Below are 23839 nucleotides of genomic sequence, written 5' to 3'. Positions count from 1 at the left end.
TTTTGGTTAGGACTGCTTCTGTACTGGGCATCTGACCCCTTCATGTATAAAACATTTCAACTCTGAATTACTAGACTGAGACTTAAGACATTCATCTAGCATATTAGACACAAAGGAAAATGTGGTGCATTTGTGGTAGTCAAAAAACAGTTTTCAGACAAGTAGTGTATTTCTGCTCAGTAAATAGTGCTGCCTTTATTAACAGTTGTGCTTCATTACTTTATTTTAGACCTATTTTAGACCTTTGATGTAACTCAGCAGGCAGGAATCTCTCTAGAATTTTGCAGCACTGTTATTGTCAGCCTCCCAAGAACCTAAAACCATCTATTCTGTGTGTCTGAAGGATTGAAGGCAGGGTCAGAACCACAGTCATCTAGCACTTAAAAATATAGCCCAATTCACATTTATAATATTAACAATGCCAACAGCTGGCCATAAGGGTTTTTAAAAATTGCACTAGTGTTCACTTTTTAGTTCAAAAAAGGAATTATGGTCTTGTAAGAATGCCTAATTAGGCTTTTAAATTTGGGATGGTGGTATGTGGTTAAGTGCATGTCCATGCTATCACTGACTTCATGGAGAAATGGAACTTTTTTATTTTTAGAGGTTTAAAAGATTACTAATATCCAGTCCTTCCCCCCGCCCCTTTCCCTCTCTTGTCCCTCTTGTACTTCTCCCTTTTGTCTCCAGTATGACCCCCAAAAATGGGAATAACATAGGAATTGCCTTGTTGGATCAGACATGATGCCTGTCTAGTCTAGACTCTTAACAGTGGCCAGCACCATTTGCTTCAGAGGAAGGTATTAGAACCCAGCAGTAGGCAGATCTGTCCTCCACGTTAGGTCTCAGCCTGATCCCCAGTAGAGATTGGCTTAAACCCTGAAGTATGAGGTTTGATATCCCCCCTTTGCAAACTTTTTGTTGTGAATTATTCTTTATCCATACAAATACACAATTTCTATTTTAATCTGAAATTTTTGGCCTCAGATACTTAATGTGGCAGTGAGTTCCACAGTTTTATATGTTTTATATAAAAAGTATTGGTTTTGAATTTTCCACCTTTTAAATTTAATTAAATGCCTCTTGTTATGAGACAGAGGGAACAAAGTTATATATCTACCTTCTATAAACTCTTATGTCCCCTCTTATTCATCTCTTTTTATAATGTAAACAGTCCCAATCTTTTCAATCTTTCTTCATATGAGAGTTTTTCCAGGCCCTTGATCATTCTCGTTGCCGTTCTCTGAAATCCCTTTACTTTGCAATATCCTTTTTGAGATGAAATAGTATTTCAGATGAGGCTGTACAGTTGAGTATATTAGAATATTCTCTGTACTGTTCGTGATCTCATTCCTTATGCAAGCTTCAATGTATTATTTGCTTTTTTGACCATAACTGTGCATTGAGTAATGGTCTTTACCAAGCTATCTACACTGACTCTTGGGTCCTTTTCTTGAGATGATACATTTACCTGATTAATTTAGAACCTTCTAAGGTGTACAAGTAGTTTAAATTTTTCCCTCCAGTGTGTGTTGTTTTCATTTGTTGACACTGAATTTCATTTGTCATTATGTTGCCCATTCACCCTGGGTCTTGTAGTTCCTCGCAGTCTTCATTGGTCCTGACTACTCAAAGTAACTGTCATCTGCAAATGTTGCTTTCTTACTACTCACCTCTCTCCCCAGATCATTAATAAATACGCTGAACAGCCGTGGACTGCCGAATGGCTAGCAGCAATTCTGCAGAAAAGGACCTACGGGTTACAGTGGACGAGAAGCTGGATATGAGTCAACGGTGTGCCCTTGTTGCCAAGAAGGCTAATGGCATTTTGGGCTGTATAAGTAGGGGCATTGCCAGCAGATCAGTGAACATTCCCCTCTGTTCGGCATTGGTGAGGCCTCATTTGGAGTACTGTGTCCAGTTTTGGGCCCCATGCTAGAAGAAGGATGTAGAAAAATTGGAAAACGTCCAGCGGAGGGCAACAAAAATGATTAGGGCGCTGGAACACATGACTTATGAGGAGAGGCTGAGGGAACTGGGATTGTTTAGTTTGCAGAAGAGAAGAATGAGGGAGGATTTGATAGCTGCTTTCAATTACCTGAAAGGGGGTTCCAAAGAGTATGTATCTAGATTGTTCCCAGTGTTAGCAGATGACAGAACAAGAAGTAATGGTCTCAAGTTACAGTGGAGGAGGTTTAGGTTGGATATTAGGAAGAACTTTTTCACTAGGAGGGTGGTGAAGCACTGGAATTGGTTACCTAGGGAGGTGGTGGAATCTTCTTCCTAAGAGGTTTTTAAGGTCAGGCTTGAGAAAGCCCTGGCTGGGATGATTTAGTTGGTGTTGGTCCTGCTTTGAGCAGGGGGTTGGACTAGATGACCTCCTGAAGTCCCTTCCAACCCTGATATTCTATGATTCTAGGAACAGAACCTTGAGGCAACTGATTCAACATTTTGCCATGGTCAAAATTGTCTATTTAATCCTACTTCTTTTTTTCTATCTTCTAACCGGTTTTTGATCCATGAGAGTATGCTGCCTTTTACCCCATGAATACTTACCTTCCTGTTGTGAGATAAAGGTCAAAGGTTTTTGAGAACTCTAAATAAATTATACGATTTACTTCTCTTTTATGCATTACTTTGCTGAGATGTTCCAGTAAATTAGTGAGACACTGTTTTCATGCTGGTTAGACTCTGTTATGATCTTCCAGGTGTACAATTGTTCTATTTTTAATAATCTCTTCAATCAATATGCCAGGTGCAAATGTAAGGCTAGCTGGTCTGTATTTCCCTGGATCTCACCTCAGAGCCTTTTTTAAATATTAGGTACATCTTTTGCTAACCTCCAGTGTTCTGAAACAGTGGCATATATTTGATAGCTCAGCCACTTCATAATTAAGGGAAGGAGATGGAACTGGATCTGACCTCTTAGAGAAGCCAGTACCATCTTGATCAAATGGTCCATATAGAGTCCCTGACATCCAGTTGGAGCACTCTAGAAAGCATTGATAGATCAGGAGGTCATCATGCCCCCTTACAGAATTGAATATTTAGGCCATAGGATATATAAGGGACCTAGGCCAACCATCCCTCATTTCATTACTATTCTGATTGGTAAAAGATGTACTAAGATAGGTGTTAGCACAGTTGCTTTGCTAGATTCTGCAGGAAATGGGTGTGGCAGCAACAACCACACATTTTGATTTTTGAGGGCATATCTACACTACAAACTTTTGCTGACACAAATTACATTGTTCTATGGCTGCCGCAGTTAGTATATCGCTTGTGAAGGTGCGTACTTGGCCCCTTGCATCAGCACTGCACTTGCCAGGAATGCTTGTTTTTATGCACAAGGTGGTGCACCGTAGGTAGGTAGCCCATTGTGCAACTCACCACTATCCAGTGCACTGTCTTTTTGGTAAGTTTTGAGTCACATGAGTGACCTGGACTGCGGGGTTAAGTTCCCATCATGCTGTTTTCTCTACCCCATAATATTATGGCTATCCCATAATTTGCACACCTATTTTAAAAATCCCACAAACCCGCATGGGACTTGTCGCGGTCTGCCATCTCTCAAAGAAACATGGAGCCTGTGCAGCTCTACACTATTGTTATGAACATTGCAAGCACAGGATGCATGATCCTCTGGTATTTGCAGAGCTGCAATAATTGTCATGTGGCGCAGGGCAATTTCCTGGAGTTCAGATTGCTGTGGGACTTAGCGAGAACCAATTCAAGATGATGGTGGTGTTCATGGAGCAACTGCAGATGGTGGAGTTCCGCTTCTGGGTCCAAGAAATGAGCATTGACTGGTGGAGTTGCACTGTGATTCACACTTGGGATGACCAGCAGTGGGTGCAGAACTTTTGAATGCACAAGGCCACATTTCTGGATCTGTGTACCAAGCTCACTCCAGCGCAGGGACACCAGAATGAGAGCTACAGTGATAGTGGAGAAGCAAGTAGCAATTGCACTGTGGAAACTTGCAATGCTGGGTTGCTACCAGTCAGTGGGAAACCATTTTGGAGTTGAAAAATCCACTGGGAGGCTGTTGTTGTTCAAGATTGCAGGGCTATTAATAGTCTCCTGCTACACAGGACTGTGACTCTTGGCAACGTGCAGAATATAATGGATGTATTTGTAGCAATGGGTTTCCCGAACTGCAGTGGAGTGATAGATGGCACGCATATCTCTGTTTTGGCTCCAGACCACCTTGCCACAGAGAATGTTAACAGAAAAGGCTCTTTTTCTATGGTTATCCAAGTGCTGGTGGATCTCTGGGGACACTTCACTGACGTCAGTGTTGGCTGATCAGGGAAGATACATGATGCTTGCGTCTTTTAGAACACAGGACTGTTCAGAAAACTGCGAGCAGGTGCAGAAAGACAGTTGAATGTGTTTTTGGAAGTTTGAAGGTGCACTGGTGGTGGTTACTCCCAAGATTGGATCTCAGTGAGAAAAATATCACGATGGCTACAGCTGTCTGCTGTGTCCTGCATAATATCTGGGAAGTAAAGGAGGAAAAGTTGCTGCAGGCATGGAGGGCAGAGTTGGAGCATCTGTCTGCTGCGTTTGAATGGCCTGACACAAGGGGTATCAGAAGAACTCATTGCAGAGATATTTGGCTCAGGGAGGCTTTGGAAGAGCTGTTTAACAGCGCCCCACAGGAATGTGTTGTGGTGTACTGTGCTCTGCCTGGCTCTACAATTTCGGGGCCTGTTAGGAATTTTGTTGTGCTTGGCATAAATATAGGACTATAACACTGTCAGTGTATCAATTAATTTTGTGGTGCTTGTGTATATTTGATTATTACTCTGTGTTTTTCACTGATCCTATGAGTTGTCACAGTGTACAATAACAAGTAAGTGGGTGCTTTCACTTCCGCCAGGCATTTTGCAGCAGTTGTTGGGAACTAATAAAGATATTTTCCAAACAGAATGTTACTGAATAACAAAAACACCTCAAAAAATTCTGTGCAAGTTAAAAGCAAATACATTAAAAGATTTATGAATTTTTGGAACAGAGCTTAAAGAAGGGGAAGGAACGTTCATGTCCGTTTTAGCTACACATACATTGACCATGGCACTCGCAGATCAGTGCATATGAAGCTGGTTGTCCTTGTCCCCAGTACAGAGTGGTAGGGGTAGGGATGTGGCCCCTGATGCCACATGGAATGTTAAGGAGGGGTGTAGGGAGGTGCTATCCTGGAGTTCTCCATGGATTACAAAGGGAGGTGAGCCCATAATTGTTGAATGAGTTGGTCCACAAGAATCTGCAGCATCTGTGTTTGCTGCTGGAGAAGCCCCATTATGTCCTGGTGCATCTCCCTCTCCTCCTCTGCCTTTCTCCTGTCCGCTCTTTCCTTCTCCATACAGTCTGCACTATTCATCCTCTAGGCCAGGGGTTCTCAAACTGGGGGTCATGACCCCTCAGGGGTTGCAAGCTATCAGCTCTGTGGGGCTGAGAGCCCCAAGTCCCCATTAAATTAAATCCCCCCCCCCCATTTTTAATGTATAAGGGGGTCAGACTCAGAGGCTTGGTATGTGAAAGGGGTCACCAATACAAAAAGTTGGAAAACCATTGCTTTAGGCCCTCTGTTTGCAGTCTTTATGCGGTACTGGCTTGTAGGGTCTCATGGAATGTCATCCCAAATGCTCCTCTTTATCTGACTCAGGCATTCCACAGGTCAGCTGGGGCATACACAAAGCCACAGCGGCAGAAGCTACAGATAAAACACACAGAGGTATCATCAGTATAGTTACAATGGAAAGTGAAAGTTAAGATTCAGAACCCCTTTCCCTTGTTCCCCTAAACTTTGAAGCAAGGTATGCTTATTGTCACTTCTGTTTCAGAGTGCTTGTGCACGGTGCCATTCATAGTACCAGCCATGATGAGTATGACCCACCAGGGGTGAGATGAGGAGGGAATTGCTCAGTTGCATGAAACTACGAGTATTGGGCAATAGTACTGAATATTGGCACCATTTTCCACAAGTAGTGGTGATTTTAGCCGATATCTCACGCCAAAGGGTACCAAAGCTACAGAGAGCACAGCTGCTGCTGCTGTCCCAAAGCCCGTTTATTGGAATGGTTTCTGCCCAAGTTACTTTACCACACCACTACAGCAGAGGATGAAATAAATCTGCCAACCCTAGAAACCTTCGGGAGAGAGGACTGCAGAGTACCTCTGTGGAAGTTTCATTGAGATCTCTCAGGAGGATTCAGGGACATACCCATGTACATAAACTGCTGCCCCGGCTCTCCTGCCTCACTTGACAAAGGAATGAAAAGCAGATAACTTTACCTCTCTTTGTTGTACCAGTATCTTTTCTAGTATGAGTAAATTAATGAAAAGTCTATATCTTTGTCCTTCCCTCACTGTAATGCAAAATAAATTTACACACTTATCTGCGGTTCCTTCCCCTGCATCAGGCTGGGATTAAGTGGACTGTGGTGGAGACTCAAACAGGTCCCGGCTTGCAGCATATCTGGACCCCTTTATCACATGTCCCCATCCTCTTCCTCCTCCGTCACCTCCTCACTGTTCATGGCAGGAGCCTGAGGAGGTGTGTGAGGTGGGAGTGGGATCTCCACCAAGTTTGGCATACACCTCTTGGTAAAAGTGGGAGGTCTGCAGCTCAGCACTGGATCAATTGTTGGCCTCCCTGGCCTTCTGAAATGCCTGTTACAGTTCTTTTACTTTCATGCATTGCTGCTGCTGATCCCCTTCTGCATCCCCTATGCAATCACCTCATAGATGTCCATGTTTCTACAACTGGTCCGTAGCTGTGCTTGCCCAGTCTCTTCTCCCCGCAGGCCCATTGTACTCCAAGCCAGAGCATGGCTGGAGCTTGTAGCCAGCATGTTCAGCTGGGTAGTTGCAGGTGACAGTGGAGAGCTGCCTAGGTGGTTTGCCCAGGTGGACAATCAGGAAAAAGCATTTCAAAAATTTGCAAGGTTTTAAAGAGGGGATTGGGGGCTCCTGTTCTCCATGACCTCTGGGGAGTGGAGTTCACAATTGTGACCAGAGCTGTCAGTGTCTGGCATTGTGGGACAGCTTCTCGAGGACTGTTAGGGTTGACACAGGTAATGCTGTGTAAACATTCATGCTCAGGAGGTGGTGTTCCTGAGTTGGTTTAATGGAGAGCTTATATCTGGGGAAACTAATTTAAAAGTATCAGCACATGCACAACTAGGTCAACACAAGGAGATTTACATTGGCCTAATTTTGTAATGTAGACCAGGCTCAAGATTCTAGGATTGTAACAATAGAAGTGACTAGACACTTCCTTTGCGGTTGGTGAAGGTAATTATTTCCATCCTAACTCTATATCTTCAACTACCTGAGACAGTGATTTTTTTTTTTAATTCCTTTGAATTTTGTAATAAAATTGCAGGTCTGATCATTCTTGGTAACCTAGAAATGTTTTAAGAACAGAAGGCTAGGTAGCCCCTACATATGTGGCTATTTTTACATTGGCTGTTCTTTGTCTCAGCTAGCCCCTCTTTTCATATCTTTTATTAGGAATGTCAGTGCCTAAAGTTGGGCTCCCAAATCCATATTTAGGTTCCTAAATAAATATGACTTGATTTTTTAAAAGGTGTTGAGCACCTGCAATTCCCAAAAACTTCACTGTGATTTCTTTAGGAGCTGAAGTTGTCACCACCTCTGACAACTAGGCCTCGTTTATTTAGGAGGCTAGCCATAGACTCAGGAGGCTAACTTCAGGCGCACAATTTTGGGAAATTTTGGCCTTGTACTCTACCTCACTAGTCATTCCTGATAACGTATTTTGTATTATCTGTTGTGTGAAATTGTTAGTGTACCTTACTGGTTTTGTTTTTTAATTTTATAACTTCTCCTAGTTTCTAAACTCTGCTAATGTCTTAATCAACTTAATCAATCCAGTTAGTAGATTAGAAATGGCTGGTTTAAAAATCAATAAAGCTTTTTCAAAGCTCAGATTTCTTCAATTTCATAGGAAGTGGGCAGTCGGCACCCAGCAGCAGTTTAACCTCTCCAAGCCACGTCAATCTGTCTCCAAATACAGTTCCAGATTTTTCTTACTCAAGCAGTGAAGATGAGTTCTATGATGCTGATGAATTCTATCAGAGCAGTTCTTCCCCAAAGCGATGCATTGAGTAAGTAGTGAAAGAACACCGTGCCTTATTGAACAGTTTCTAGAAGTGTGAGAAGTTATCTGTGTGGGTGTTTGGGAGTAATCTTGAAAACCTGGATGTGTTTCCTAATAATGGGTTCATGGTGCGTTGTAGGTTTGGCAGGCTGGCCAATGGACTAGTCATTTGATTGACTATTATTTGATCACTGCCAAATGTTCCAGCAAGAATGCCCTGACGTAGCTAGTGGCTTGCCTTCTTGATTGCATCATGGTGCTATTCTTTCATTTTTTAGAAGTTAATTTGATTGTGTTTTGCATTTTTCTGAGTTAAAAAAACTTAACTGAGTTATTTTAATTAGGTATAAAGATTTAAGACTAAGTCTGTTGGAGACCATAAGGTCTTACTCTTTTTTGTTCTAATAAATTAATGCTTTAAAATATTTGACCATTTTTTATATTATTTGACCAGTATTTGACTTGTCAGTTGACAAGTTATTTTTGGACTGCTTAAATGCTCAACCTGAGGTGTATTGCAGCAATTGGTAGACAGCCAATGTCCCTCTTTTCCATACACCTCAATATTTTTTAAATTTTTGAATAATTTCTGTTTCAATTTACTCTTGCCATTTGGGGAATTTTGAGAGTAAACTAACTTTTTTAAATTATTGCTATTCACCTTTGAGGAATAATAAATGTATTTGAAATTATCGCTTTTGTGTGTGCATTTAGAGTTTTTGTATGGGTTGCATTCTGAGTCCCACTTTGGAGGTTTTACCCAATCATTAGGCCACATACCAGTCGAAGTATTATATTATGTGAAGCTGTATATACCATCTTCGCTTCTGAATATTGCAGTGTCTTGTAATTTCTCCATAAATGCACTTTTCGAGTAATCAGCCCCCATGTAAATGTTTAATTTAGTTAAATCCTAATATTTTGCCTTGAAATAAATGTTCTGAATCGTGAGAACTTGATACTTTTCTGTAGCTCCTCAGGATCTGCAGCAGTCCTGACTCGCAGCAGCACAGGAAGTAGTTTGAAACGCCCAGACACCACAGAATCCCTGAATTCTTCCATGTCTAATGGGACAAATGATGCTGGTAAGAGAATTGCATTAGCTCTTTTACTAGAAAGTTCTTCCGTACGAATCCAGGTATATTTAATGTAGTGCTTAATAAAAAATTTCTAATAGCTTGTTTGTAGAGGGTTCAGTCTCTCTCGTAACCTTAAGAGTAGGTGAGTGTTTCAGTACTTGTGAAAGTTTACCTTTTTATTTATATGGTTAAATCCTAAAATATTTTTTGTGATCTCTGTATTTTTCAACAAGGCTTTATTCAATGAAACAATAAAGAAAATTCATCTGTATGTTAAATAAAATATGTGCTCTGTTAGGACTTACTGATGTAAGTTCGATTTTGAATGTTGTATTTGGGGGGTGGGTGTTTTAAGAAACATAATGACAGAGTGGACTTCTTTTTTAGATCTCTTTGATCCTCATGATGATAGAGATGATGATGGTGAAGGAGAGTCAGTGGAAGAACATAAGAGTGTTATTATGCATCTTTTATCACAGGTTAGACTAGGAATGGATCTAACAAAGGTAAGACTCGAAGGCCGTACTTCGTGAAAAATCTGAATGCTGTGTAAATGAAATATTGCTACAATATTGTATTAGGTGAGAATTTTAATAAATGAGGGTGTTTATTAGGATATTACACTTCTGATACTATTGCAAGTGTATATTTGTTGTTCTGATAAGTTTTAACTGTTTCAGCCTCCCTATAGATTACTCTTCGTGCTATTCCTTTTCTGGATCTGTCTCAGTGTAGAGGTGGGAAAGTGGATAAGTTTAATGCTGACAACACTGATTGAATTGCTAAATCCCATGAGCTGGGGAAGCAATTTACCAGCAAAAGTGATAATTTGCTCATTTCAATCCCCTAGGTCATTTGTGATCCCCTAGACTACCCATGGAGTTGGGATAAGAGAAGGAAGATCTGTAGAGGCAGTAATTTTCTTCCTGCCTCCTCTTGTCTTCATACCCCAAAGCAGAGATGTACAAGATCATGGTGTTCTTGTCAAATTAACAAGTGTTTGATCAGTTTCACCATTGCTGTTCAGTTTTGGGCAACTGTGAAACTAACAAGAATTATGTCCATTTCAGTCTGCTGCTGCCAGAACTTTTGCTGTCTGTGGCATCATGACAGCCTGCCAGGGGGACTACTGAGGACCTGGGTAGCTCTGAGTCCTCAGTAGCTCATAAGCCCTGGGAGAGCTGCCTTCCAGGGTCCCTGGCAATGTGCCAGGAAGCCAAGATGCTCAGCAGCTTGCTTTCCTGGCTGAAGGGGAGTCTGGGAAAACTGGCTGCAAAGTTGTGAGGCTCCTATCTTAGTTAGCAGCTGAGGAGCCAGTGGACAAGCTGACAGGAATCCAGTTTCTGATAGAAACCTGCCTTAGGTCTGTTGGAAATGCCTTAGAATCTGTTTCTGTGAAAGGATTTGATTTCAGTAAATCAGCAAATTCTGACAAGTGTTTCAATTGAATTTTTCCAACCAGCTCTACATAACACCAAATGTTGACTAGATGCTTAAGTAATCCATGATTTCCTGTCTCTCAAATCACAGCATGGGAGTGGAGTAGAGAAGCAGTTTATCCTCAGATGCTTTTGTTAATATAGCCATAGTTTCATGGCACAGATTTGAGCTTCAAGTGTGTGTTTGGATCATATATTTAAACTTTTGTAGATGACTTATGATAAATTTATGCAGTTACTCTTTAAATGTGAACTGTCTACATGTATGTAAATTAGTGTTTGTTAAACAACAATCTCCATTTACTAGTGATATATAGAAGTCTGTTTTGCTTTTATTTCTTTCTGTACATCACTTTAGTTACCTTTATTGCTCAGTAAGTCATTAATGTTGGTTCATCTTTAATTCTCTTCTCTAGTTCCCTGAACCTGATGGGTTTTTAGCAATATGTCAATACATGGTGATATTTGAAATCCTTTTTCAGATAGAAAAGAAGGAAAGAGGGTGCTATCGGTCACTAGGTGGATTGCAGTGCTTTGCCTTGTCAGCAGAAGCTTTACACTGAACTGCTGTCAGAGATTACAGCTCTGGAAACTGTGCTGAGCTGCTACTCTTGTTAGCAAAGAATATTGGTTTCTTCTGAGTTTGTCTGTTACGAGTCACTAGGCTGGCTACTTGTGGAATTCTTTCTTTTTTTTTTTCCAAAGACTTGTTGCTACTTCTAAATTCTCTTGTTGGAAGAAAAACCTCGTTATGGCTACAGGTCTAGCTGCACCACTGTCCCCCTTTCTAGTCTGTGAGCTAGTCTACACTACAACCCACTGTGCCGCTGTAGTGTGTTTGATGAAGATGAGTTATGCCAATGGGAGAGTGCTCTCCCATCAACAAGAGGCGCAAGCTGTGGGAGCGTCTCCCGATGACGTAGCACAGTGTGAACACTGCTTTAAGTCGATGTAACTTGCATCGCTGCAAGGGAGCGGGGAGGAGGGCTTTTTCACATGCCTGAGCAACTTAAATTACATCAACTTAAGCGGTAGTGTAGACAAGCCCTGTGAGTGCACCATCATGTCAGGCCACGTACCCTTACCGCTCCTGGGAGGGAATTTCACAGTTCTGCAGTCCAGTATCTCCCACTATTCTGATATGTGTGGGCTAGTCCCGTCTTGTCTGCAGCATCCAGAGGCAGTTCAAAGCTACAGCACAACCTGTGCTAGCCATGTCCCCTTCTCCTGCTTGCTACCAGCCTCTGTGGCAGCAGTCAAAAGCTGGTTCACTTTGCTCCCATGCTTTTCTTCTAGATTGGTTATTTTTAGCTGGTTTTTTGGGCAGCTAATGTGTTTTTATTTGTTTTCAAGCCCTCTCGCTGCCTCCTGGTCTGGGGTCTGAGCAACATGGTGGTCACAGCTGCCTGGAGCCTCCACTGAAGTGTCTTTGTGCTGAGTTCCTCTACCCCCTTTCAGACATGGCAGAGCAGACGCACAAGTACCAGGCAAAACCCCAGAAGTGCTCTGTATATGAGGAAGCTTTCTTAGGCTCAGCAGAAGGTAAAAGGTGCCTACCCTGCACCCTGCCAACCCTATCTCTGCTAGGGCAAGGGGCTCTAAATTTGTACAGGCATGTTGGGTTCCCTGTCCACCCAAGGAGCCTCAACTTCACCATGGAAAAAACCAACCAGGAGGTACAGAGCAGAACAGGGAGAGGTTCCGAAGATGAGGACCTCATCCAGGTGACCCGGGGGTAAGTCCTGGGGCAACAAAGGACAGTAAAGATAAGACAACATCTATTGGGGTTTTCCCATATGCCTTCCAGACCTTCAGGTTCTCACAAAAGACCCTAGACTGGAGAGATGGGGTGCACTTCTGTGACCCAGAATAACATACAGTATTTGGAGCAACAGGGAAAAGAACTGCAGCATCAAGCTCTTGGATCTTGCAGCTGCTAGGCTAGCTCTACTAAGATTCCAAAGCTTCCTAAAGGGTGACCACATCTTGGTCCAGCCAGCCAACACGACCAGGTTGCATATATAAACAACCAAGGGGGAAGAAAAAGCATAGGTCTACATCAGAAATGATGAAGAAAATGGAATGGGCAAACAAGACTCTCCCTTCCCTAAAGTCAGTACCCACAAACGACTGGCTCAGCAGGTGTAATGAGTAATGCCGAACCAGAAAGTCTTCACTCTGATCTTGCAGATGTTCGGTCCCCCCCCAGTTGACCTCTTTGCCCATTGCAAGAATGCAGAATGGCAAAAATTCTTCACCCAGGAAGTGGACCCCAAGTCCATGTGGACAAACACTATGTTGCATAGCTGGCTGTAAAGCCTGCTATATGCATCTCTTCCCTTCCCTCTCCTAGGGAAGGTGAGCCAAACGATAAGATGAGAAGAAGCAAGGGTGACCATGCTAACTCTGTACTGCCCAAGAAGGCCCTGGTTCTGTCATACGATAGAATTGAAGCTGGAACCTTTGTTGTAGCTTCCAATGAGACAAGACATCTTTTTTCCAAGGCCCATTCCTCCATCAATACTCAGATAATTTTCAACTGACAGTGTTGCTCTTGAAAAGCAATCATTAGGCTTTTCAGCTATCTTCCAAAATGAGCAGGATTCTGCTCTCATCCAGGAGAGTTTTCACACTAAAAATCTGCTCCTCTGTGGAGACCAAATTCAGTTTGTGGTGCCAAGAATGCAGTGCAGATCCAAGGATACTGGTATTCAGGCCGCTCTGGACTTCCTTCAGGAACGTGCTGATAAGTGCCTTCAGCCCATTATCATAGCTCCAGGTATCAGCTCTAAGTAGTGTCCTATTCACAGGATCCTCTGGCTCCTTGGAAGAACCATCAGGTATCCAGATCTTTCAGAGCAATCACTGGCCAGATCTTTCCTAAATGGGACCTGTTGCTGGTGTTGAAAGCCCTAACCACCTGAGCCTCTGAGTTCCTTTGTTCTGCCCATGACCATAGCACTCAACTGAGAAACAGTGGTACACCCTAGATGTTAGAAGAGCATTGAAGACTTACCTCAAGCATGCAGAATCCACAAGGAGATTGGGCTCCCTGTTCTTTCTTTCATCCCAAGGAGCTTATAGTATACAGCCTATCCCTTACCAGATGGATCAGATTACGCATCTTGGAGGCATACAAGCCATTCAACGCACTGTTCCAGAAGGAATTGAGGTGCATTCTTCAACTTACATGGCCACCTCCTGGGCCAAAAGAGCACACACTTCTACTGCAGAAATCTGTGAGAAGTCACATGGTCACCAGCCACCACCTCTATTAGAGGCTGGAAAGTGAATTTTGTGTGCATAGACAGGAATGGGCTGCAGGTTGTGGTCCAGACATAACTTTGACATTTGAACAATTCAAAAAGGGGAGGAGGTGTCTTCCTATTTCTTGTGTTCACTTTTACATCTCTCGCTGCTACTCTGCTCACTGTTTGATACTTCCCATACATATCAGACTTGTGGGAGATGCTGGGCTGCAGAATTGAAAATTATATACCCAATAATTTCCTTTCTACTTGCAGCGTCTTCCACAGTTCTGCCAACCCTGGTTGCCTTCAAAGCCATAGGTCAGAGTTTTATTTGGATAGTTGCCGCATAGGCAGTGGCCTACGGTACCTAATTAGTTGGCACGGAAGTTATTGTTACTAATCATTTTGTAAGAGTTTTTTCACTGCTTTTAAATTAATCATCTGGCAGCAAGACAGCATGCCTAGTACAGTCTGTGCTGTAGCTTTGAACGGTCTCTGGAAAATGCAGACAGAAGGGAAATGGCTCATACGTATCAGAATTATGGGAGACGCTGCTAGTAGAAAGGAAATAATTGGGTTGGAAATTTTCCATTCTCCTACTGCTAGACTAAGATCTGAGCTACTCCACCTTGTATCTCAACCATGTTTACCTAGCAGGTCTGACTTAGTTCTGGCACCTCTAGTTCTTCTTTGAGTGCTGGTCCTTATGGGTATTCACTGTGAGTGCACATGCATTCCATGTGCCCGGGGTCAGAAATTCTTCAATAGCAGTGTTCGTTGGTCCATGCCTGCGCCGCCTCATCCTGCAAACAGAGTGCATAAGGGGTGATGCCAACTGAGAGCTTCCTCTACTCCTTTTCTACTATTTTGTTTTGGGATGGTGTTAGCCGACGGCCAAGGATGTTTGGTGAGGTGCCAGCTATGCCCGTTTATACCATCCGTGACTTTAACCACTAGGACGCACTGTCCCTTCGCGGCGGGCAGCCCGGGCTAGGCTGACGGATGCCCCAAGGTCCTAACCACCCGTGACTTTAACTGCTAGAGCTCAGAGCTCCTTCGCAGCGGGCAGTCAATACTGACTGACAGGTGCCCCAATGGCAGCACTAAGAGCCCCTAACCATCCGTGACTTTAACTGCTAGAGCTCAGAGCTCCTTCGCAGCGGGCAGTCAATACTGACTGACAGGTGCCCCAATGGCAGCACTAAGAGCCTCTCCACACCCGTGACTTTAACTGCTAGAGCTCAGAGCTCCTTCGCAGCGGGCAGCCAGGATTGACTGACAGGTGCCCCAATGGCAGCACTAAGAGCCTCTCCACACCCGTGACTTTAACTGCTAGAGCTCAGAGCTCCTTCGCAGCGGGCAGCCAGGATTGACTGACAGGTGCCCCAAGAGTTTGCCCCGTGGAGGCGGCACAACTCAACGCTAGGCTCTTAGTACTCTCACCTAATGGCCAGGCTTTAGAGCCAAAACGGCTGAGGTTCTTTAATTGTGTCGGCTGCTTTACAGTAAACCAGAGAAAACAAGTCAGGCTTATGCACAAATGGTTACCAAAATTTATTAAGCTAGATTCTAATCATGTGGTTACAAAATTGCTAGTGTCTACTTATTTAAATGTAGAGATGTTACACACACAAACAAGTTACAAAACTGAAGCCACAATCCCAAAGAAAGAAAACAAAGTATAGAGCTCTATTTCAAAATATGTGTACACTAAAGATAGGAGATCAGGTGTGGGTGCTTCTTACCCTCCTTGCATCTCTCGATTCCAGCGGTGCCAAGCCAGGATCGGTCACTCAATTCCGCGGAAAGACGAATAAGGGACAAGGCGTAGGGACCCTCTTAGCTGCAGAAGCCTTGGGAGGCTGTCACTTATCTGACCAGCAGATAGATAGTGAAAAGCACTCAAAAATCATGGTGCTGTAGGTCCCCTACTTATACCTCTGTACTCCTTTATTCTCTTTCTCCTTTCTTATGCCAAATTGAGGCTGGTCTGTCTGGGTGACGCCAGCTTTCGCAAGAGTAGTTTACACTTGCAAGGGAGAGAAACAATAAGTGTCGACTACTGGACATTTCTTTTATCAGGGTAAATATTTTCCCAACTAGGATGTTGGTGTGTGTGCATCACGCTAGTTAGTAGGGGCTAAAAGCCATGTCTGTCACAGGGCCTCTGCCTGCTGTGAGCTTAATCGTTGTATCTGCCCCCAGAGGCACACTGTAGCAGCACACCTGTGCTTTCACAGCTTCAAAGGCTGTGCTGGAATATATGTTAAGTGCCCTGTTCTGGCTTCCTCCTGTGTTTCCAGCAATGCTGGTCTGAGGGGGGGGGGCTGGCTGTCTGGCTACATTCCACCCCCTGATGCACCACACTACATCCCAGATTGCAAGGTGGCGGTGATGCCAGCACCTCTTGCCCTCCTTGGGGAAATCTAGAAATACCCAACAACCAAATTAGAGGATGAGGGTTCGCGGAATTGGTTAGGATCCCTTTTTAGCTCTAGGTATCTGATTTGCGTGGAGGAAAGAGCAGTTTGAATCAAACGCTTCATAATACATAAAGTTACACAAAAAACAATTACAATAATTAAAATGGTTAAAACAGTATTCACAACCGAATGTAAAAACGGGGAGAGGGAAAATCCCAAGTGTTGAGCTAACCATTGCATCCATGAAGTTTGTCCATTCTCAGCCACTGCATGTAGTGGTACAAATTCAATTCCCAGTCCATTGGTTGAATCTAGCAAGGTGCACATCCAGCAATTTGTAGCACCAGCAGCTGAGGCGATGGTTTGGATTGCTCCCCGAAGAGGATGTTCTGGTATTGCCAAGGTGACTGGAGCCAACAGAAGGATCATGCGAGCTTGCAGGAACATATCTCTGGTGGGTCGTGTTCTAGCTAAAAAAACTTATTTTAAAACCAAAAGCAAAAATTACACCTGCTATTATAAGTAATGGCAAATATATCAACAGTCCATAGTAGTCTCTAGTGATCAAACAGGTCTGCTGCATGGTCCATTTTGCTGACAGGTTAGCTGGCAGGTTGCTTGGAACCGTGGGACCATTCCTGCAATAAATCACATGGTCAGCCGGTCTTGGATGCGATCCAAGCCTCTGTAATGGTTATTAGCCTTTTATCAGCATTTAAAGCACTCCATACACCTTTCTCTTTATAGGCGTGCAAAACGCAGGTAAAGGTTCCCAGGGCTGGGTGTTTAATCACAACAGTGTCTCCGGGAGCATACTTGGAACTGTGCAGTGGTGTTCTGGCAGGGGAGATAGCTTTCCCTGTAGGGAAGAATCCCCTGCTGATTGGACTTCCTGTAGGAGTCTGTCTGTTGTTTAATCTCTGCACCACTTCGTCCAGTCTGTCTCCCCATGTGCCATCAGTAGGCTTCAAGTGATTCTTTAGCAACCCATTCCAGCGCTCGACCATGCCATTAGATTGAGGTCGATATGGAAGGTGGAAGGTCCATTGGACTCCATGTTTAAGGGTCCATTCCCTTACAAGTTTATTCTTAAAATGCGAACCATTATCTGATTGGATTTCTTGAGGCATTGGGACAATTGCTGTTAAGCGGTTTAGTCCCATAACTGTGGACAACCCTGTTGCCAATCGGGTTGGATATGCAAAACCAATCCCTGAAACAATTTCTACCCCAGTCAAGATGTATTTCCACCTCTGCCTTGTAGTGGGCAGTGGTCCGACATAGTCGACCTGCCAGGTTGCCCATAGTGTTTTTCCATCTCTTAGCCTGGCAAACCGTTGTCCTTCTGCTATATGTTTTCTAGTCTCAGCACAAATAGTGCAGGCTTGCACCAGGTCTCTAGCCTGTCTGTGGGTGATAGGCCACCCCCTGATATGTGCTTGCCGCACTAACTCATCACTTCCTGTGTGTCCTAAATTATCATGTAACCATGAATATAAGCGTTCCCATTCTACTTGTGCGGTAAAGAGCTGGGCAGCTGGGGTATTATTCCTCTGATGAGCTGAGACATGTCCTATAGACAGGGGTTGTTGCAGGGCATGCTGATATAACCACTTCCAGTATTCCAGTCCCCAGACTGGTTTACCTCCTATTTCCCAGTGGTTATTTTTCCAGTTAGCGATCCACTGAGTGGCACCTGCCCATACCGCATAGGAGTCCGTATATACTGCGGTGGCTCCTGCTTCACAGGCCAGTTTAATTGCAGCCAATTCTGCAAGTTGTGCTGACCCATCAATTTCAGCAGTTAGGGGTGCTGCAGAGGTGTCTGCAGGCACTGCTGCAGCTTTTCCCTTCCATTTTCCTTTTACCAGCCTGGCACTGCCATCAGTGAACCATACTCCCTCAGGCTTAGAAGGATCAAATGGGGCAGCATCCTTAATGGGAGACTGCTGTGGAGGTAGGCAGTATTCATCAGGCATTCCTACTTTCCATAGGGATTCCTGAATCATAGTGGGGTTTTGTGCAGTGTCTGCACTACTTACCCGGTGGTGTATGTAAAGTGCCCATCTTTGGATAGTCATCTTTTGTGCTACACCAGGTGGTAACTCTTTCCCTTCCAATATAGGTTTAATGATTGGAAGAGGAGTGTGAATTGTGATGTCCTTATCCTGAGTTAATTCCTCAGTTTCTCTCAAGGCTGTGTAAGCTGCCAGAAGCACCTTCTCATAAGGCGCGTAGTTAGCCTGTGACCCTTGCCATGACTTGGAACCAAACTGAATTGGTCGTCTGGGAGCAGTGTCACTTCCTTGCCAGAGAGCATAAGACATTCCAGTGGCTCCCACAGTTAGGTACAAATGGAATGGGGCTTCAGGATGTATGGGACCCAGAGCCTGATAGGTGTGTATCTCCCCTATCAGTTGCCTGAGGGCTTCCTCATGGGCAGGAGCCCATTCCCAGGCAGCACTTTTCTTTAACAAATTGTACAATGGTCTGGCTATAATGGCAAAGCCAGGTACATGTTTTCTCCAAAACCCCAGGGTTCCCAAAATCTGTCTCAATTGATCTTTACTTTCAGGGGAGGGTGCCTGATTTAGCTCTTGCACAGTGTCATTAGGCACAGACCTCCTACCTCCCATCCATACAGTACCTAAGAATTTTATCTCTTGGGAGGGACCTTGGCATTTCTCAGCTGGTAACTCTAAATTAAGGGCTTCTAGTGCTCCTTTGATTTGATTCATAGCCTCCTGTACCTCTTCTGAGGTTTTCCCACCTATTAAGATGTCATCAATGTATTGCACAGTTTGTACATTGGGTGGCAATATAAGGTCATCTAGGACCTTTGCCAGTGCCCCATGGCAAATAGTGGGTGAGTGTTTAAACCCTTGTGGCATTCGGGTAAAAGTGTATTGTACACCTTTCCAAGTAAAAGCAAATCTTTCCTGGTCAGCTGGTTGCAAAGGGACCATGAAGAACATGTCCTTTACATCTAATACTGCTAGCCAGGGTTTATCCCAGGTTTGTATGGTGTTTACAATATCTGTTATGCTAGGGACTGCTGCAGTTAATGGTTCAGTGTTACTGTTTAGCTTCCTATAGTCTATAGTGAGTCTCCATTTGCCATTTGGTTTCTTGATGGGCCACACAGGAGAATTAAAGCGAGAGTGGGTACGAATTAAAATTCCTCGCTGTTCCAAATCTTTGATCAGGTCAGTAACAGGGCTTATGGCCTCAGCTGGAACATTATACTGCTTTATGTTTGTTACTGTTGAGGGCGGGAGAGCAGGCGCGCTGCTAAGTAAGTTTACAGAATAGTGGGGAAGGCTTTCCTCTTCCAGGTGGGTGGCATGAGGAAAAGAACTGACTCCAAAGGCCCATCTTTCCCCATTAATCCTTCCCTTCTTTCCTCTTAAAACGTCCATGCCCAGTATGTTGGCATTGCCCAAAATCACCTCATATTTTCAGGGCTGATGGTGGGGTTGCAAGGGGATATCCAGTTTTATCTTAACTAATGGGTAAGTTATGGTACTGCCATTTACTCCTGTAACAAGTACCTGTTTTCCGCCAGTAGGTGGCGAGCCCTGAAAACTTTCTCGCTTAATCATGGACATTTGAGCCCCTGTGTCCATTAAGAAAGGAATAATGTGTTTGTCATTTACAGTTACATGTATCCGGGGGTCTGTTGCTGTTGTTTTCTCCTCTTTGGATTTAAGCTGGTTTATTAGGAGAGGAGACTGACCCCCGCAAGCTAGTTTCCCTGCTCTGGTAACTCTTGCAGTTGCCGCAGCAATGGAGTATACCGGGTGTCTGCAGGTGGGGAAAGAGGAGAGAGCTGCAGAGGTGCACTGGGAGTAGCATTAGTTGTCTCCCAGTCAGCTCTTTTAAAGGTGGTGAATAATTTTAGCCGCTCTGTGGGCAGTCCATTTATCACATCTCTGGGATAACCTAAAGCCAGACATTGTCTCCACAACTTGGCTCTAAGCTCCTTTTCCTCTTGGGTTGGCTCTCGCTTGTTTTTATGTCCTTTAGATGGTGCCCCCTTGTTTCCCTGAAGGGAACGCATCTTAGCTTTGCCTGTCAGTGCTCTGATGTCTCCGAATTCTCTAAAGTATGACACCAGAAGGTTTAGCAGTGCCCGAAAGGTACTGTTATGTGCTGCAGCTTCTGATCTAAGGGACAGTGCCATAGCCCTGTGGTTACTTGGAACTCCCTTAAGCAGGGGTCTGAGATCATCTACATCTACCTGACCCTCCCATGGGCTTTCATAGGCTAACTCTTGAGGGTTTTGGCCAAGCATGCTAATAACAGCCACAGTTAATAGAGCTGTTTTTACCTCATCTATGTTGGTCCAGTGCATTACTGTGGGTTCATCTCGGTCTGCTGGGTAAATTCCTCTTGCCCATTGACAAGCCAGAGACCAAAGTGTTTTAGGGGTGTTCCCCTCTGAATGTTCCAGGAATATTCCTGCACCTAAGTTAAGGCGCTCAGTTTCTTGGGCTGTCAGGCGTATATATCCACCCCCAGTGTCCCAGAGGCGGACCAGCCACTCTATTATACCTTCCTCAGGCTTTTTAGCAAAATCTCCCTGGATTGTTTTTAACTCCATGGGAGTATATTGGCGGGTGGTAATTTTGGTAAAGTGTGTTGGAGCTTTACTCCCTTTTCCCTTTTTACCTCCCTTCTTTGTTTTTGAAGAGGTGGATGGATAATTGTCATCCCCTTCTTCATCCAGCTCTGCCCCACTCAAATTTTCCTCATGTTCTTCTGATTTGTGATGTGTGATAGCAGGTCTTAATTTTACAGAGGGACCTTCCTCCTCAGAGGAGGGGGACTCATCTGCTGAATCCCAAATGTCTCCATCCCATTCCTCAGGGTCTAGCCAGAGAGCAGTCTCAACTTTAGCCCGGTTGATACTGCGTGTTTTAGTCTCCAGCTTTTCCCTTCGTTCTATCCCTTCTTTCTCAATTAAGGGAAGTAATCTTTTCTGAAGATGTTCCATATCCCTATTCAGTGTTCTTACTCTGGTATCTAAATTCTGGCATTCCTTGTGCAGTGTGTCCCTTTCCTGTTGTAGCCTATTAAATTCTATTGCCAGACTATGATAATCCTTACAGGCAGCTTGCCAAATGTTAGTAAGCAGCCATATACAAGCACCTTTTCCTTTCCCTTTCTTCATCTTGCAGGCAGTTCTCCAGTTACAGAAATGCTGCCAGATCTCTGCTGGTTTTCCCCAATATTTCTCCAGCAGTTCTTTGCTCCACAGAGGATTTCCCCATCCCTCTTGGGTCAAACTTTTCTCTAGCTCAGGGAATTCTGTGGTGTTTATCATGACTGGTTTCATTGTGTTACTGTAGTGCAGCCTATATCACAATCCTGTTCGTGACGCCAATTTCTGTTAGCCGACGGCCAAGGATGTTTGGTGAGGTGCCAGCTATGCCCGTTTATACCATCCGTGACTTTAACCGCTAGGACGCACTGTCCCTTCGCGGCGGGCAGCCCGGGCTAGGCTGACGGATGCCCCAAGGTCCTAACCACCCGTGACTTTAACTGCTAGAGCTCAGAGCTCCTTCGCAGCGGGCAGTCAATACTGACTGACAGGTGCCCCAATGGCAGCACTAAGAGCCTCTCCACACCCGTGACTTTAACTGCTAGAGCTCAGAGCTCCTTCGCAGCGGGCAGCCAGGATTGACTGACAGGTGCCCCAAGAGTTTGCCCCGTGGAGGCGGCACAACTCAACGCTAGGCTCTTAGTACTCTCACCTAATGGCCAGGCTTTAGAGCCAAAACGGCTGAGGTTCTTTAATTGTGTCGGCTGCTTTACAGTAAACCAGAGAAAACAAGTCAGGCTTATGCACAAATGGTTACCAAAATTTATTAAGCTAGATTCTAATCATGTGGTTACAAAATTGCTAGTGTCTACTTATTTAAATGTAGAGATGTTACACACACAAACAAGTTACAAAACTGAAGCCACAATCCCAAAGAAAGAAAACAAAGTATAGAGCTCTATTTCAAAATATGTGTACACTAAAGATAGGAGATCAGGTGTGGGTGCTTCTTACCCTCCTTGCATCTCTCGATTCCAGCGGTGCCAAGCCAGGATCAGTCACTCAATTCCGCGGAAAGACGAATAAGGGACAAGGCGTAGGGACCCTCTTAGCTGCAGAAGCCTTGGGAGGCTGTCACTTATCTGACCAGCAGATAGATAGTGAAAAGCACTCAAAAATCATGGTGCTGTAGGTCCCCTACTTATACCTCTGTACTCCTTTATTCTCTTTCTCCTTTCTTATGCCAAATTGAGGCTGGTCTGTCTGGGTGACGCCAGCTTTCGCAAGAGTAGTTTACACTTGCAAGGGAGAGAAACAATAAGTGTCGACTACTGGACATTTCTTTTATCAGGGTAAATATTTTCCCAACTAGGATGTTGGTGTGTGTGCATCACGCTAGTTAGTAGGGGCTAAAAGCCATGTCTGTCACAGGGCCTCTGCCTGCTGTGAGCTTAATCGTTGTATCTGCCCCCAGAGGCACACTGTAGCAGCACACCTGTGCTTTCACAGCTTCAAAGGCTGTGCTGGAATATATGTTAAGTGCCCTGTTCCGGCTTCCTCCTGTGTTTCCAGCAATGCTGGTCTGAGGGTGGGGGGCTGGCTGTCTGGCTACAGATGGAACCCTCCTCCATAACTTCTAGCTTTGTAAATCCATTTTTCATAGGTAACGTTAATAGTTGTAGTTTAATTAGTGAGTATTGGGTTTCCTGCTCTTCTGCCCTCCCTCCTCCCATGTTATTTCCCCAACATTCAGAGCACTTTGTAACTATTTACAGTTGAACTCTGGAGTAGGCTTCCAAAGGAGGTTCTAGAATTCTCATCACTGGAGGTTTTTAAGAATAGGTTCAAAACCTGTCAGGAATGGTCTAGATTTACTTGAGCTTGCCTCAGTACAGGGGTCTGATCTTGATGATTTCTCGAGGTCCCTTCCAGCCCTATATTTCTCTGATTCTATAACTATCATGTAGCTGGTTGAGAGGATATCCAAGACGAATTTGTCCAAAGTTAGATGTTGAGACATTGGAAGGAAATGGGTCAGGCAGCCACCAAACGGGATGAGGGAAGCTGGCTGTACTGCGACTGCTTGACAGCTCTCAAGTGTCCTGTCAAAATCCTACCTTTGGTAGATGGCTGGGTCTGAAGAAGGGGTGGGGTAGTGTATCTGCCGTTCTATACCCTCTGGTGCTTTCTCGGTGTTTCACAGCTGCAGGGCTGGCCAATATCTATATTGCAGTGCCTTCGAGTACTTTCTGCAACGCGCTGGGGAGTAGATTCCCATGGAACAGAGAGTGACATGGGGGTCTGAGTGACTAAAGTGACTCATTGGTCTTTTCAATGAAAAGGTTGTTACCCTCAGAGAGGAGATTCTCTAACATTACCTGAATTTCTTCGGTAAACCCTGCTGACTGCAGCCTTGAAGCCTGTCTCATGACCACCAAGGTCACCATGGAACGAGATGCTGTGTTAACTGCA

The 23839-nt window shown here is 44.3% G+C and overlaps 1 protein-coding gene across 5 annotated transcripts in view; it reads left to right on the top strand.

The window, feature by feature from the left end:
* Positions 1-23839, top strand: part of OSBPL9 (oxysterol binding protein like 9) — a 146754-nt gene that overhangs the window by 110915 nt on the left and 12000 nt on the right. For all 5 annotated transcript variants that reach the window (XM_077825428.1, XM_077825427.1, XM_077825426.1 and 2 more), the window contains 3 exons: positions 7979-8138; positions 9104-9216; positions 9598-9716. In XM_077825428.1, the coding sequence (XP_077681554.1) occupies positions 7979-8138; positions 9104-9216; positions 9598-9716 (392 nt within the window). The remainder of the gene's footprint in view (positions 1-7978; positions 8139-9103; positions 9217-9597; positions 9717-23839) is intronic.

This window comes from Eretmochelys imbricata, chromosome 8 (genome assembly GCF_965152235.1).
Source record: "Eretmochelys imbricata isolate rEreImb1 chromosome 8, rEreImb1.hap1, whole genome shotgun sequence".
Taxonomy (NCBI): Eukaryota; Metazoa; Chordata; order Testudines; family Cheloniidae; genus Eretmochelys; species Eretmochelys imbricata.
Note: the sequence above shows the minus strand (reverse complement) of the source record. Positions and strands in the feature narration are given on the sequence as shown.